The sequence below is a fragment of the Mandrillus leucophaeus genome, unplaced genomic scaffold, assembly GCF_000951045.1.
Source record: "Mandrillus leucophaeus isolate KB7577 unplaced genomic scaffold, Mleu.le_1.0 Scaffold420, whole genome shotgun sequence".
NCBI classification, from domain to species: Eukaryota; Metazoa; Chordata; class Mammalia; order Primates; family Cercopithecidae; genus Mandrillus; species Mandrillus leucophaeus.
In genome coordinates, this window is record NW_012104477.1 from 1226292 (window position 1) to 1242235 (window position 15944).

Consider the following 15944-nt stretch of genomic DNA (forward strand, 5'->3'; position numbering starts at 1 on the left):
GAGGCCCTGGGAGCCCATGAGGCTGGCGGGCTTGGGTCTGAAATATTTTCCGTCTCTTATAAGTGATGAGTTCCCATTCTCTCCCGAGAGCTCTACGGTGCCATGTTTTCCAGTGGCATTTTCTGCTCCGTAATTGCTACAGTACAAGCTGTTGGTGAGTTTGGAACAAGGGAGCTGCTGATTCCATTTCTGTAGCAGAGAACATGCACCGTGAGACTTGCTATACCAGTGCAGGTTTTAGCTGCTCTATTTATTCTTGCCCCATTCAGAATGCTCTCCCCTGGGCCTGTGGCCACAATGTTGAGAGTCATATTTGTGGGCCTGCGGTTGTAATTGGGCCCCATTCTGTTCCCTCAAGTGGAAAGATGAACAGGGTGTAAGCAACCTTCCCTGTAGTTAGAAGAATGTTTAGTTGGATTTATCAGTCTGATTTTTCACTCAGAAACAATTGCATAAGACTTTGCAGGCACGGAGGGTCTTGTAATAATCATGGCCATGGTCCATTATGGCACAGTGATGTGTTCTACAGTGGTCATTTTGCTGGCAGTGACAGTCACCTCTGAACTTCTCTTTCCAACAGACACAATTTCTCGGAGTTTACTTTGTCTCATCCCAAGAGTTCCTTGCCAATGCCTACGTCTTAGCCGTGCTTCTGTTCCTTGCCCTCCTACTGCAAAGGACATTTCTGCAAGCATCCTACTATGTGGCCATTGAAACTGGAATTAACTTGAGAGGAGCAATACAGGTACTTGGATGATTATTTTTTCACCTCACCATAAGAACTATTATTAGGAATAATGTCCACGAGTGTTATTCATCCTCATGAACACTCAAGAATAATTCTGCTGTGAATTTATTTTTTGTTGCCCATTAACAATGTTTTAAAACAGTAACCATTGACAAGGCAGTGTGGGATAGTGGAAAATGTCTTGGGCTGAACTTGGGAGGCAGAGTAGCTCTGGCTCTGGTTCTGCCTTGGACTAGGTCTGAAAAGCCAGCTGCTCAGCCCTTGGCTTGAAAGTGGCAGACATCACCAATTGATCACAGCACTCTTTCTGACCAAGGGTAAATGCAACCTTGGAATCCTCTCTACATGGCTATTCCAAAGTTCTGCTACCAGACTGTCTTCTTTGAAAAAAGGAATGTGCTTGACATACCATGTCTAGATAGCCTCTAAGACAGGGTGCCCTCTAAGATGGGGTATTGGTCCATGGCCTGTTAGGAACTGAGCCACACAGCAGGAGGTAAGCAGTGGAAGCAAGCATTATTACCTGAGCTCTGCCTCCTGTCAGATCAGCGGCTACATTAGACTCTCATAGGAGTATGACCCCTATTGTGAACTGTGCAGGCAAGGGTCTAGGTTGTGTGTTCCTTATGAGAATCTAATGCCTGATGATCTGAAGTGGAACAGTTTCATCCTGAAACCATCCCTTTCCCCCAGGTCCATGGAGAAATTGTCTTCCACAAAACCACTTGCTGGTGCCAAAAAGGTTGAGGACAACTGCTCTAAGGTCTATTTGAACTCTGAAATCTTGCCCACTGAGAGTGACCTATTTGGTCTGTTGGGGTCACTTAAGTCTAGGCTCTTGGTCCTGCCTTCTGTGGCTTCCCTGTTAGAGATTCTTGGAAAGATGATCAAAGCCAGGGAGTATTCAGGGCCCCTTTGAAGAAGGTGATGATGAGAGTTGTCCAAGTCCCAGAGTCTTCACTAGGATTTTGGTTCAGCTATCAAACTAGAGAGACATCCTGTTTGAGAATAGTTTAAATGGGAGAGAAGTTTGTTTATTCTTCAGATAGAGTCAGGGCTGACACAGGAGCTACTCAGTGATCAGAGACCTGGCTTCTTGTGTCATGTTGCTCTGCCAGCCTTCTTTTGTGACTTTCATCTCAATAGCCATGGTGGCTGTTGAAACTGCCACTATATTTACATTTAAACCAGCCAGAAGAAGGGACAAGAGGAGGGAACGCATCTTCCTTTTAAAATCATAATGCTTAATTTGCACATACTCTCTTGCATCCCATTGGTGAGAAATTGGCCAAATGGCCATATCTAGAGAGGCTAGAAAGAGCTTGATCTTTATTCTTGACAGCTATATATGCACTGCTAGAAATTCTCTGTGCAAAGAGGAGAATGGGCATTGGGAATAACTAGATTCAGCTATGCCTAGTGATGTCCATGAAGTTGTGGTAAAATCCTGAAGCTACCTCATTCTTCAGAAATGTTCCTCAGAATCATTAACATTGGTCATGTGGAAGCCAGGATAAGAAGCTCTGCAGAAAAGGGACCGAGAGGACAAAGATATAGCTTGGGCTGGGGACAATGTCAGAGTCCAAACTCTGGCTATCTTAGAATAGTCTGTGTGAACGGTGCCCTCCCAAGTTGTGCAGTGCACAACCTATGCAGCTGTATGTGGCAACACTGCCCATCCCCAGTGGTTTCTCACTGGGAAAGCAGAGTATTTCCTCAGGGATGTCATTATGTGACAATAGTGGAAAGAGCCCAGGAAAATCTAAGACCTTCTAAGACTCATGGGGTCCCAGAGCTGGGAGAAACCAAACTGTTGCTCAGTTCAGAAAACCTCTCCAGAAATCCCAGCCTCTCCTCAGACCCCTCCAGTGACAGGCAGATTTACACCACCACAAAACACAGCCACTTTTGTGGTTGGACAGTTTTGTAATTAAATATACTTACTGTGTGTATGTCATAAATTACATTTTCCAATTACACCAAAAGATCCAAAAATGGTTTTTTAATGTGTTAGCATATAATCGTTTTCATCAAATTGTTTGAATCTTTCGTGTTAATAAGAGAGATTCATTACTATGCCACAGAAAGGAAAGACTGGTTTTAATTAGAGAAACAAATTAGGGGGGCGGAGTGCAATGGCTCATGACTGTAATCCCAGCACTTTGGGAGGCCAAGGCGGGTGGATCACAAGGTCAGGAGTTTGAGACCAGCCTGACCAACATAGTGAAACCCCATCTCTACTAAAAATACAAAAATTAGCCAGGCATGTTGGCATGCACCTGTAGTCCCAGCTACTCGGGAGGCTGAGGCAGGAGAATCTCTTGAACCCGGCAGGTGGAGGTTGCAGTGAGCCGAGATCATGCCACTGTACTCCAGCTTGGGCAACACAGTGAGACTTCATCTCAAAAAAAAAGAAAAAAAAGTGGCTCTTGCCTGTAATCCCAGCACTTTGGGAGGCCGAGGTGGGCAGATCATGAGGTCGGGAGATCGAGACCATCCTGGCTAACACGGTGAAACCCCATCTCTACTAAAAATACAAAAAAATTATCTGGGCGTGGTGCCGGGTGCCTGTAGTCCCAGCTGCTTGGGAGGCTGAGGCAGGGGAATGGCCTGAACCTGGGAGGAGGAGCTTGCAGTGAGCCAAGATAGCGCCACTGCACTCAAGCCTGGGCGACAGAGCAAGACTCTGAGAAAGAAAGAAAAGAAAGAAAGAGAGAGAGAGAGGGAGTGGGGGAGAGGGGGGGAGAGAGAGAGAGAGAGAGAAAGAGAGAGAGAGAGAAAGAAAAAAAGAGAGAGAGAAAGAAAGAGAAAGAAAAAAAAGAAAGAAAGAAATTAAGGAGAAAAAAAACCCTTTCTTTCTTTTGGAGATTTCCAGAAAATGTACCCTTACAGATGAGTGTCTGTGTCTTCATGGGTTAGAGAATAACCACACTTTGTGCATAAAAAGTTATTAAGCACAATTCCTGAATTATACATAATTACTAGCTATGAGTCAGTTGTGCATTTCTATGTATGCTGGTCTTCACTTAATAAGGCTTTATTTCACAGATCACTTGGTGTCCCTACTTCACTGAAACTAGGTGATTATCTTTTAAAGTCTCATTTCACATAACCTAGGAGGTATATAGATTTGTTTAAAAATGTCATTGCCATTATTTTAAACCTTACCTATGGCATATATAAACTCACAGAAAGACATAGAATAGGTTCATTATTTTAAATCTTGCCCATGGTGTATATTAGCTCACAGAAAGACATAGAGTAGTTTCCTGCCTTAAGAAAACCTGACCCGCAAAAAAGCCTGGGTTTGCACAAGAGGAATTAAGGGCAGGGAGCCGACCTTACAACAGAATGTATAATAGAATTTTATCTGAGAGCAGGCATCCTGAGGACATTTAAGACCCAGATGCATTTTTCCTTGTTTAAGAGCACATATCCAAAAATTGCAGTCTTTCTGGGAGGCATGATCACTCTGCACGTAAAGCTTTTAGGTTCAGAGCTCGGGGAGGCCATTACCACGGCTGCTCTCCATCTGCCCTGTGAGGGTCCTTGGGGTGGCTGCACTCTGGGGATGGTGCTGGGGCTGACTGACTCACACAGTCGTGTAACACATCAGACCTTCCAAAGTCGAACCCTTGTTTTGTTTCAAGGCTGAATTATGACAGGACTTGGTCTCAGAGCACATCTCCTCCCCAGGCTGGAGATGGCCACTTTAAAACAGATGGCCTGCCCCACTTCATCATTTTTATGGCTCTGATCTGTGTTCTCCACTGGCCTCTGGTGAATCAAGAATACAACTGGACTTGAATATCTGCTTTTAAAAATAAAGAACAGATCGGGTGCGGTGGCTCATGCCTGTAATCTCAGCACTTGGGAGGCCGAGGTGGGTGGATCACCTGAGGTCAGGAGTTCAAGACCAGACTGGCAAACGTGGCGAAACCCCGTCTCTACTAAAAATACAAAAATTAGCTGGGCATGGTAGGCACGTGCCTGTAATTCCAGCTACTCTGGAGGCTGAGGCACGAGAATTGTTTGAACCCGGAAGGTGGAGGCTGTAGTGAGCTGAGATCATGCCACTGTACTCCAGCCTGGGTGACAGAGCAAGACTCTGTCTCTAAATAAATTAATTAATTAAATAAAATTAAAATAAAGAGCCAAGTAAGTCCTGTCCACAGGAAAAGGCCTTACTTGCTGGGGAAGTCGCCGGCTGTGCTGGAGTAGACTTGTAAGTGGGAACGGTGACACAGTACCACCTTACAGAGCTGCTCTAGGGCACCATAGGGACTGTCTGAGAAGGCCCTGGCACACTAACAGATGGCATCTGGGGTGGTGATGATGACAAGAATGATGATGAATGTGAAACACTCTGCTCTCATTTCTAGACCAAGATTTACAATAAAATTATGCACCTGTCCACCTCCAACCTGTCCATGGGAGAAATGACTGCTGGGCAGATCTGTAATCTGGTTGCCATCGACACCAATCAGCTCATGTGGTTTTTCTTCTTGTGCCCAAACCTCTGGGCTATGCCAGTACAGGTACCGGATGGGCTGAGGGGAAGGGAGGGGGACAGCAGGACACACAACCAGAATCTGCTGGTTCATGGCCAGTGACTAGGAGTGCACTGTCTTCCACTCCATGCTTGCCTATACCTTTCACACACCTGGCTGTACCACAGGCTGTACCTCTGGGTCCCTCATGCCCCATACTCTGCAAGCACTGACCATCTCTATTAATGACCAGGGACGGCAGTATCATTAAGACTTTAAAAATGGAGCCAACTTTATAAACGATAGAAAAATCAAGCCAGGTGCAGTGGCTCACACCTGTAATCCCAGCACTTTGGGAGGCTGAGGCAGGAGGATCACATGAGCACAGGAGTTCAAGACCGGCCCAGGCAACGCAGTGAGACCCCCATCTATACAGACAAAAAAGAAGAAAGAAAATAAAAATCATATGTGGAGTGCTCACAGATCTTAAAAGCTATGTTGTAGCAAAATACTTAATTACATTGAAAAGTGTTAATCATGTATTTTTAAGCAAAAAAAGTAAGTTACGAATAGTATATGTTATATGCTTACTACTAAACTGTTATGTATACATTTGTACATATTCACACATGAAAAAGAATTGGAAAACCACATGGTGGGATTATAAGTGATTTTTATTTTCTTTATGTGTGTCTAAATTCTCTAATAAGCATGTATTGGTTTTGGAAATCAACAACGTGATATTTTTAGCCTAGGCAACAAAGTGAGACCCTGTCTGTACAAAAAATTAGCTGGGGGTGGTGGCTCACAACTATAGCCCCAGCTGAGGTGGGAAGATTACCTAAAGTCCAGGAGGTGGAGGTTGCAGTGAGCTACAACCACACCACTGCACTCCAGCCTGGGTGACAGAGTGACACCTTATCTCAAAAACAAACAAACAAAACCTGGCGTTTTTTAACCAGATGTGATGGTGTGCCCCTTTAGTCCCAGCTACCTGGGAGTCCGAGATGGGAGGACTGCTTGACCCCAGGAGTTCAAGGCTGCAGTGAGCAGTGATCACGCCCCTGCATTTCAGGCTGGACAACAGAGAAAGACTCCTGTCTCTTAAAAAAATAATAAAAACTTTAAAACGTGATATTTTTTTAAAGCAAGACAACCTTTGGTGCTGGCTCAGGAAGAGGTACATTACCCTCCAATAATCAGAGGAGAATCATCAGCGTGGTTGATCTGACCTCGGGCTTCATGTGCCCCGTCTCCCATCTGAAGCTCTTCCACCAGTGTCTGATCCTGTCCTATACCTGGGAGTAAATCTACACATTGGTGCTCAGACCAGAAACCAAAATCGCAGACCCATTCCCAGAGGGGGGCAGGTTCACCAGGAGAGCTTGATGTGGCAGAAAGTATCTGACTCGGGTGAGACAGGCTGATTCAAATACTTAACCTCTCTGAGCCTTGGTTTCTTCATCTATGAAATGGGAAGGATGCCTACCCTCTGGAGTTGCTATGGCAATTCAGTTAGATAATGTAAGTAACACACCACGCAGAGTGCCCCGCAGAGTCTTCACTTGGTAAATATCAGATCCCTCTAACTTGCACATGTTTGGTGTGAGTGAGACGTTACCAATCCAGAATCCATTGCTTCTTGGGATAAAGATTCCGTAAACCTTCATCTACAGTGATTTGTATTGGTCCTCCTCACTTGCAAAGCTTAGAGTTAAAAAATATTAAAAGAAAAAAAGGGGAGAGGCTCCCACAGGGACACAGCTAGACAAGATGGGATGCAGGGAATCTGATGTTCTTTTTTATGGGAACAGTCATATACGCCATCCCCCATCACCACCTACCTACGCCCAGACTGCCCCCGCTCCATTCTGCCAAGACAGATCAATGACTATAAAAGCTACAAAAGGGCCTGGAGATCTCATCTAGTTCAGTTACCAACCAACCTTTTATGCACAAGACTCTAAGCTGGGTGGGGTGGCTCATGCCTGCAGTCTCAGTCACTCAAAAGGCTGAGGTAGGAGGATGGCTTGAGCCCAAGAGTTCAAGTCCAGCCTGGGCAACATAGAGAGACCTCATCTCTAATACAATTTTTTTTTTTTGAAACATGAAAAATGAAGATTTCTGACCATGGTTCTCTCATTAGTTAACACTTTGGGCGGTGAGGGCCTGGTGCAGAAAGACACAGCCTGGGAGGATCCTAACATGTACACAGCACTCAAAAGGCTACACAACACTTTCTGTTGTGTCCCCCTGAACAAGCAGTTTGTAAGATTTTGTTGGCTGGGCGCGGTGGCTCACTCCTGTAATCCCAGCACTTTGGGAGGCCGAGGCGGGTGATTCACCTGAGGTCAGGAGTTCAAGACCAGCCTGACCAATATGGTGAAACCTCATCTCTACTAAACATACAAAAATTAGCCGGGCATGACGGCGTGCATCTGTAGTCCCAGCTACTCCGGAGGCTGAGACGGGAGACTTGCTTGAGCCCGGGAGGCGGAGGTTGCAGTGAGCTGAGATCGCATCACTGCGTTCCAACCTGGGTGACAAAGTGAGACTCCGTCTAAAAAAAAAAAAAAAAAAAAAAAAAAAATCAGATTTTGTCTACTAAACCTGCCACATGGTTACCATTACTAGTATTTACAGTGTTGCGCATGCATCATTGCTAAGAGTGCTAACTAATATTAATAGCCCTTGCCCCATGCCTCGCCCTGTCCCAGCCCCTCTCCCTTATGTAATTTAATCCTTGCACTGGGGGTAGGGATTTTTATCTCTACTGATTTCTTACCTTTGTTCATTTATCATGAAGTGTCCTTTGGTTTTCTGTTTTTGTATATACCTTTACCACTTATGGATTTGACCAGCACTCAAGAACCAGTGTTACTCCTGGGAGTTGATACAATCCCAGCCCCATGGCAAAGAAACTCATGTGGTTAGGATTCTGTGTGCAGCCTGGTTAGCCACAGGGCACACACGGCTTTTTATAATATTGACATTAGTGCCGAAACCCCGTTTCCATGTAAGCCCTGAGGGCTCTTGTTGCTTCATAATCTTTTTTTGGTCACATGCACACAGCTTTATTGAGATATAACTCGCTCATTTAAAGCATACAACTCAGTGGGTTTTAGTATACTATATTCACAGAGTCGTGCAGCCATCATCACAAATGTGGAAGTTTTCATTTCCCCCAAAAGAAACCCATACCCACTGGCAATCACTCCTCATCTTCGCCCCCAGCCCTTGGCCACCGTTAATCTCCACATACCTTTGAAAGGCTAGTGAAACTTTCTCAGAAGAATAAATGCTTGCTCATTTTGGCTATAATTTCAGGGGCTTCATGGGTGCCCCCTGACATTTATCAAGAACACCAGGTTAAGGAATTTAGCTATACGGAAGGTCTCTGTGTTTCCCAATCTCCTGGGTATCAGAGGCCCAGAGATACCCAGAGGTATCACATATGTGGGTATGTGGGCCACACAGTGGCCCTCCTGGGTATGTGGGCCACACAGTGAACCAGTGTAAGCTGTGTGGCGCCATACTCACATATCTCTCTTCTGTGGTTCCCCTGTGACAGAGTTCCTATGAAGCTTTTTCGTTTATTTTCTGAGAGGAGGGTAAGCCACCTTGTATTGATCTCCAACTATATGCCCGCCACAATTCTAGGTGCTTGTCATAGAGGTTCATGTAATCTTCACAATAGTCCTGCAGAACGAACAGAGTCCTTCAGAGTGGGCATTATAATCACCATTTTAAAAATGAAGAAACTGAAAATCAGAGAGATTAAGTAACTCACCCAAGACTGCAGAGCAAAGGGCTGGGGCCTTCAAACTCAGGGCCACAGACTCTAAAGACTATGTCTTCCCCGCTACATTAGGTTGTTTTCCTAACCTGTAAATAGGAGACAAAATAATCCTTTTGTTTCTCACAGTTGCTTTGCACACTCAGACTCCATGGTTTCTTCCCCATGAGGGCCATTCAGACCTGTCCAGAAGAGAGGAATGGACCAAGGAGTCTTGGGAGCACCAAAGAGGAGGGGATGGGGGAGCATGAGGAGGAGCCAGGGAATAGCAGCAGCTGCAGCCCCAGCTCCCACCCCAGTCGCTGCCAGTCCCTTGGAGGTGGTGTGGGTGCAGACACCAGCTCATAAGGTGCCCTGTTAGTGAGCTTGGGGTGCCACGGGAGCCTTCTTGTTGTCTTGCCTAACCCACACTGGCTGAAGAACACCCTGATGGCCTCCCTTTGAGCACAGCTAATGAAGGACCGGATGCCAGAGATAAGTCCAGGAGGGTGATGCTGCAGGGCAGGCCGGGGAAGAGGGTACTTCTTCTCCTAACATGGTCCTCTGCCCATCTGTGCCAGCATCTAACACCTGTCAAACCCTGGGAGGCTGGTGGTAAAGGGGCCACTTCCCAGCCTCTAAGATACCTGCTAAGCCAGGAGGCATTCTGTGATTAAATTACAGGGCCTCCCACTTACTCCTTTATCCTTGAGGCGGTGCTGGGACCTTAATGCCAATCTGGTGTAGGGCTCTGGGACTACAGGACCAAGGCAAGCAGTCCTTTCTCTCTCTTTCTCTTTTTTTAGCTAAGGAAGCCAACACATCTGTTCTTCAAGAAAAAGCCCTGTATTTAGAGGTGTTTGCCTTTGAAGGCAACCTGAAAAACTGTCATCTTGGCACTTTGGGGACTGGCAATTTACACTTCTCATAAATATTCAGAAGTAGGCAGTCATTTATATAAAGCCAGACACAGAAGGAATTCTCTTTTCAGAGAATACCTGGCAGATTCATTAAAAAATTTTAAAGAAACCAAGAGCATAAGAATGAAAAGCAAATTCTGGGACCCCAGGCTGGTTTTGTCTGGCATGGGTGCAGCAACTTTGCCTCTTTGCTCAGGTATCACTTTCTTCCAGTGACAGTGAACCATAAGCCATGAGAGCCAGCAAACAGAACAAAAGATGCTGTCACAAACATTGTGCAATCTCAGCTCAGAGATTTCCATCTGGAAAATAGACTGGAGAGAGTTAAAGCTTCAACCAACCTTGCAGATAAATGCAGTTAGTTACCAGCCCAGCAACCTTCTGCTTGTGTGAGAGCCCATTATGCTAACCTCCTTTTGAAATTGCTTTGTTTCTCCTCCTTCCCTGCACCCCACTCCCCAAGACAATTTGGAAACCTGGGCACCAAGGCTTATCCCACTCTAGGGGACTGGAGAAACAGGGATTTTGCCAGCACCCCCTGGCAGAGCAACCATCAGGTCAAAGGAAACTCATCCCATGACCCCTTCCTCAGATCATTGTGGGTGTGATTCTCCTCTACTACATCCTCGGAGTCAGTGCCTTAATTGGAGCAGCTGTCATCATTCTACTGGCTCCTGTCCAGTACTTCGTGGCCACCAAGCTGTCTCAGGCCCAGCGGAGCACACTGGTGAGTGCCCAAAGGTGTGTGTGCTGTGTCCCTCTTCCCCTCCTTTCCCCTACAGCAGCAGGTCTCCTCCCACACACCCACAGTCACTGACTTTGATTTTGAGTAGGCCACTTCACCTGTCCAGGCCTCAGCTTCTTTGTCTGGGAAATGGAGTTAATGGGGGCGGAGGCTGCCTCCCGGTGAGGACAGGAGCCGGGCACCGTGGTGACAGTGTTGACACTCAGGCCTTCCTCTTGGGTGGGGAACGGAGCAGAAGCCTCTCCCCTCTGACTCGGGGACCCCTGCAGGAGTATTCCAATGAGCGGCTGAAGCAGACCAACGAGATGCTCCGCGGCATCAAGCTGCTGAAGCTGTACGCCTGGGAGAACATCTTCCGCACGCGGGTGGAGACGACCCGCAGGAAGGAGATGACCAGCCTCAGGGCCTTTGCCATCTATACCTCCATCTCCAGTGAGTTCACCCCATGCAGCCAGCCCTGGGTGCTGCTGCCTACATGCAAGGAGAGGGCGTCAGAGCTCGGGTGAGAGGCTGTGCAGGGACAGAAGCAGGAGGCTTTGAGATTATCCGACTCAGTGGGGGAGCCTCAAACTGGCTCTGATAGCTGAGCTCCCAGAAATCAAAGTATTCTTCATTCATTTATCCAACAAATATGCATGAAAAGTCTGCTATGTGCTGGACACTGTGCTGGCCCTCAAGATACCGTGATGAGAAAGAGAGATGAGGTCTCATTCCTTATGGAACTGATACGTTATTGACAGGCAGCAGCAAGTGAGTAAATGACCAGTTTCGAACTCTCGTAAGAATGAAGACTTTTTAATAAGTCAGACTGAGCTATCATTGCCCTGGGGAAGCTATAAGAAAGCTTCAATCCACTTGGGGCCATACAAAAGTAAAAGACTAGTTATCCTTAAATATCAGAAGCCCAAGCTGAAGGTACTCATAAGTATAGGGACTGAATTTATATTAACTAAGTGGTTTGGGAACCCCAAGCCAAGGAATAAGAAAAAGACCAAAACTGGTAAAAGTCCTAGAGTCCCATATACTTGAAACCATTTTACTGAGAATATAAAACTTTTTTTTCTTTTTTGGAGACGGAGTGTCGCTCCATCACCCAGGCTGGAGTGCAGTGGCACAATCTCGGCTCACTGCAACCTTCACATCCCAGGTTCAAGCGATTCTCCTGCCTCAGCCTCCCAAGTAGCTGGGACTACAGGCACATGCCACCACATCCAGCTAATTTTTGTATTTTAGTAGAGATGGGGTTTCACCATATTGGCCAGGCTGGTCTTGAACTCCTGACCTCGTGATCCACCCACCTCAGCCTCCTAAAGTGCTGGGATTACATGCATGAGCCACTGTGCCCAGCCCAAAAGATTTTTTAGAAATTGAAATTTTAGTTATTGAAATTAATTCAGTGAACAATGGTCCCCTAGCCAGAGTGAGAGCTTATGGAGATGAGGTGATCCATGGAGTCTTGGCCCAAGTTTATCTCACAGTTGGTCTCATGGCTCCGTGGACCCATCCCATGGTGGTTACTTCCCAAGTGCATAATTGGGATGTAGATATTTAGCAACCAGCTGACTTCACACTAGTTCCCTGACCTGTCCAGTCTAAGAGTCTTTATGGCCAAGTAGAAGCCCCTGGAGAGAAGAAAACAAAAAAGAAACCAAAACCTACTCAGTGCACAGGTTATATGAATGAGTATGGCTGAAGAGAGAATTTTTGAATTAGAAGACAGATGGGTGGGGATTACACAGAATGTGGTAAGAAGAGTAAGTTGGTAGAACCATTTTACAGGTGGGAAATTAAGGCCAGAGGGGAGTGTGTTCCTGAGATCCCTCCTGAGGTTAGTAGCATGGCTCAGACTAGATCCTCCAAAGTCTCTTAACTTCTGGCCTCAGGCTATTTTCCACAAAATGCTGGGGACCTCTGTGGGGTGAAGAAGACTTGGGACACCATGGGGCACCACTATAAGGCTATTTTCTCTTAAGAGAAAAAAATCTCTGGGCTCTGAAAAGAGTAGAATTAGGGAAGGAAATTAAGAGGTGCTACTGACCACCTCCTCCAACTAAAATTGGTTCTTTTGGTGCCAGGAAGAGATACACCTGGTGGGGGAAGGTGGTAATGGAGGGGGTGCTGGTAGTGTCTCCCAGATAGGCCCATAGAGCAAGCCTCATGGAGAATGAGACGGTCACTCAGGTCGTCTGTGTATTCTTGGCATTCTTGCTGCCTAGAGAGAGGGTCCGATGGAGCTAGGTGGCCACCAAGCTGTCCCAGTCCCCAAGACAATTTGGAAACATGGGCACCAAGGCATGTCCCTTTCTAGGGGACTGAGGAAACATCCCACAGCAGTGTTCTCACAGGATGGAGCTTGCCGTGAATACCCCAGGTGTCCAGCCTCCCTGTGTCCAGCCAGACCATGGTGTCCTATGCCTCAGGCAGGGAACGTGGTCCAGTCATCAGTGGCTAGACCCTCTACCATACATGGCACAAGCCATGGCGTTTTATGCAGAAAGTTCTGCTAGCATTTGATTTTCTGAGAATGGAGCTGTGAGCATAGCAGGCAGTCACTGTTTCCCAGATTCCTCACCAAGACACCCCAGGTTCCTGGTCTCTCCCTGATATCCTCATCCCTGACCCTGTGGTGCTCAGAGCCTCCAAACACACTCAGGCTAAGCACTCCATAGACAGGGGAAATTTGGAAGGAACATCTGGGGAGCTCAGAAAAGCCAATGTCCCCAGCCCCAGGCCCACTTCAACCTTCTCTCTGTCAGTTCTGCCTGCCTCTGGTGGCTGGTTATATGAAGAGTAACCCCCTGCTTGTGTACAGCCTCCCAGTTTTGTACAGGTTTAGAGACAGTTCCCAGCAGTAGGAACAGCTGCCGAGGTGGGAGAGGGCTTCTCCTGATAGCCGGGGGACTTCCTCTCCCAGCAACAGCAGGGTGGGGTACAGCAGACTTTCCATTGCTGAGATGGAGAGAGGGGAGAGAAGCATCAAGGAAAGTCGGGGCACCGGGTCCCCAAGGCTCCTGGCACAGCAAGCAATGAAGTTGGGGCAGCCTCAGGTCATGTAGTGGGGGCAGGTGACATCTGCTTTGACTGCTCCTAAAAGATATGTATTCATTTCCTGCATTCCAAACTGCAGCCTGGGACATGTTTTCTTATATAAATAGCATCAAAAGATGCTTGAGTTCCCAGGCTAGCCCACCGAAGCCTACCTAGTGGGTGCTCATTGTCCCCCAGGGCCCCCAGAAGACAAACCATGGCTTTGTGATGGGCCTGGGGCCAGGAGGACCTAGGGACATGTTGTCAAGAGCTGAGATGACTGGAAAAAAGTAAGGGGCTCTGGAGTCAAGCAGGAGCCCGCCCAGGACTCCTCACCTGTCCAAGTCACCTAGAGAAACAGAGCAGCCCAGGTTGGTCCCTGGAAGAGAGCAGCAGAGGAGGGGAAAGGGGAGAGCCCTTGGGGAGAGCTTTGAAAGTCAAGTGCTGTTTGCTCAGTGTGTTTGCCTTTCTCAGGATGTGTTTTTTTTTCCCCCTCCATTAGTCAGCAGTTGGACGGGGAGAGAGATGGGTGGTAGGGTGCAGGGTACCTCCTGGCTGCAGGCATATGCTTTGAGTGTGTGTTCATTTACCTCCTCTGGACTTCCTGTCTTCTGTTACCAAGGATCAAGACACAGGTCATTAGGCGTGAGATAATGGGGCATCTCTTGTTCTGACCCCTGGCGCCAGTCTTGGAGTCCTGGCGCTGCAGAGGAGCCCCAGAATCACATTTCCTGTTGGGGCCCATCCTGGTGATACCAAGCTTTCAGTCTGGTGGCTCATATGTGGCACCGTCAGACTTCTGGGCAGGCAAGATTACCTGTGACTCTGTCTGATGGTCTCCCCATCAATATCACTGAGAGCAGCTGTGTATGGAATCCTGAACTGGTACAGGATAAAACAGGGGGCTGAAAAGGGAATGGGCACAGTTTCTCTGTCATCAAAAGTGACATCCAGAATTGGTATTTCCTCTTGAATAAAAATAGAAATGTAAGTTGCTCAGTGGATGTTGAGTGAGCCCTATTCATGTGCCCCACCCTGTGCCTAACACTGGGAAGAAGGTAAGGGAAAAACGCTAAGATGTGCTCCCCTTTCTCAAGGAGTTTATGCTCCACTGAGAAGTCAGAGCTAACATGCACAGAACAGTGCGGCAGCAAGAGCAGAACCAAGTGGCCAGCTCCATGCTGGCCTCCTAGCGAGAGTGATTGCACTTCATCCTCATAACAACTTGGTGAGGTGTGTAGCTCTATTGTGCCATTGTACAGCAGAGAGGATTGACTCTCAGTGAATTGAAATGTCTCAGTGAGGTCTTCCACAGCAAAAGGCAAAACACAGAGAAGGATGTCCGTGTGGGCTGGGGGTTCACCCAGAGATTCATGTAGGGGCGATGTGGGGTGTACCTTGCAAGACGGTGGGATTTCAATGAGTAGAAGACAAAGTGGGAGGAAGCTGGAGACAAGGACTATGGTCTCTTCCTTTAGAAGTCAGTTCAATCCTTTTTTCCTTGCAGAAGCAGCATAACTCTAGGTGGTTCCTCTGTATCTGAGGACAAGCTTTGTAGAGGTGACAAATGGGTCCCAGGTCCTAGAACACTCAATATGCTGCCAGTTTGTTCTGTCCGTTGTGAGGCACCCATTCCAGAGCCCTTCCTCTGTGCCAGGCTCTATGGAGGTCCTGGATGTTAAAAAGGAAGCAGGCATAGCCCTGGCCCTCCCAGTCTTGTGGGAGATTGATTATGTCCATGAATAGTGACTGTGCATGTGGTCAGAGCCACAGGGTCAGTTCCAAATACCCCTCTTTCTCTTTTGTGTTACTTGACCCTGGGTCTTTTATTTGTTCCATTCATTTTTTTAAACAAATATTTCCTGCCCACCTTCTGTGTGCCAGGCCTGGGGATGCAGTGAGTGAAGCCTATATCCTCCTCAGTGGAGGCCCTAACTCAGAACAGGCAGTAGAAGAAACAACATGACCTGGAGACCTGGTCCCCCTTCCTTCCCCAGCATCTCTGAAATTCTTTAGGTGGTGGTGGTGGTTGTTGTTTTGAGACGGAGTCTCACTCTGCTGTCAGGCTGGAGTGCTGTGGCGCCATCTCAACTCACAGCAACCTCTGCCTCCCGGGTTCAAGCAATTCTCCCTGCCTCAGCCTCCCAAGCAGCTGGGATTACAGGCACCCACTACCATGCCCAGCTAATTTTTTTTTTTTTTTTTTGTATTTTTAGTAGAGATAGGGTTTCACCATATT

At 47.2% G+C, this 15944-nt stretch overlaps 1 protein-coding gene across 3 annotated transcripts in view; it reads left to right on the forward strand.

The window, feature by feature from the left end:
- The window catches only part of ABCC8 (ATP-binding cassette, sub-family C (CFTR/MRP), member 8), a 100758-nt gene that overhangs the window by 25497 nt on the left and 59317 nt on the right, over positions 1-15944 (forward strand). For all 3 annotated transcript variants that reach the window (XM_011992945.1, XM_011992946.1, XM_011992944.1), the window contains exons 7-10: positions 581-745; positions 5131-5286; positions 10526-10660; positions 10948-11110. In XM_011992945.1, the coding sequence (XP_011848335.1) occupies positions 581-745; positions 5131-5286; positions 10526-10660; positions 10948-11110 (619 nt within the window). The remainder of the gene's footprint in view (positions 1-580; positions 746-5130; positions 5287-10525; positions 10661-10947; positions 11111-15944) is intronic.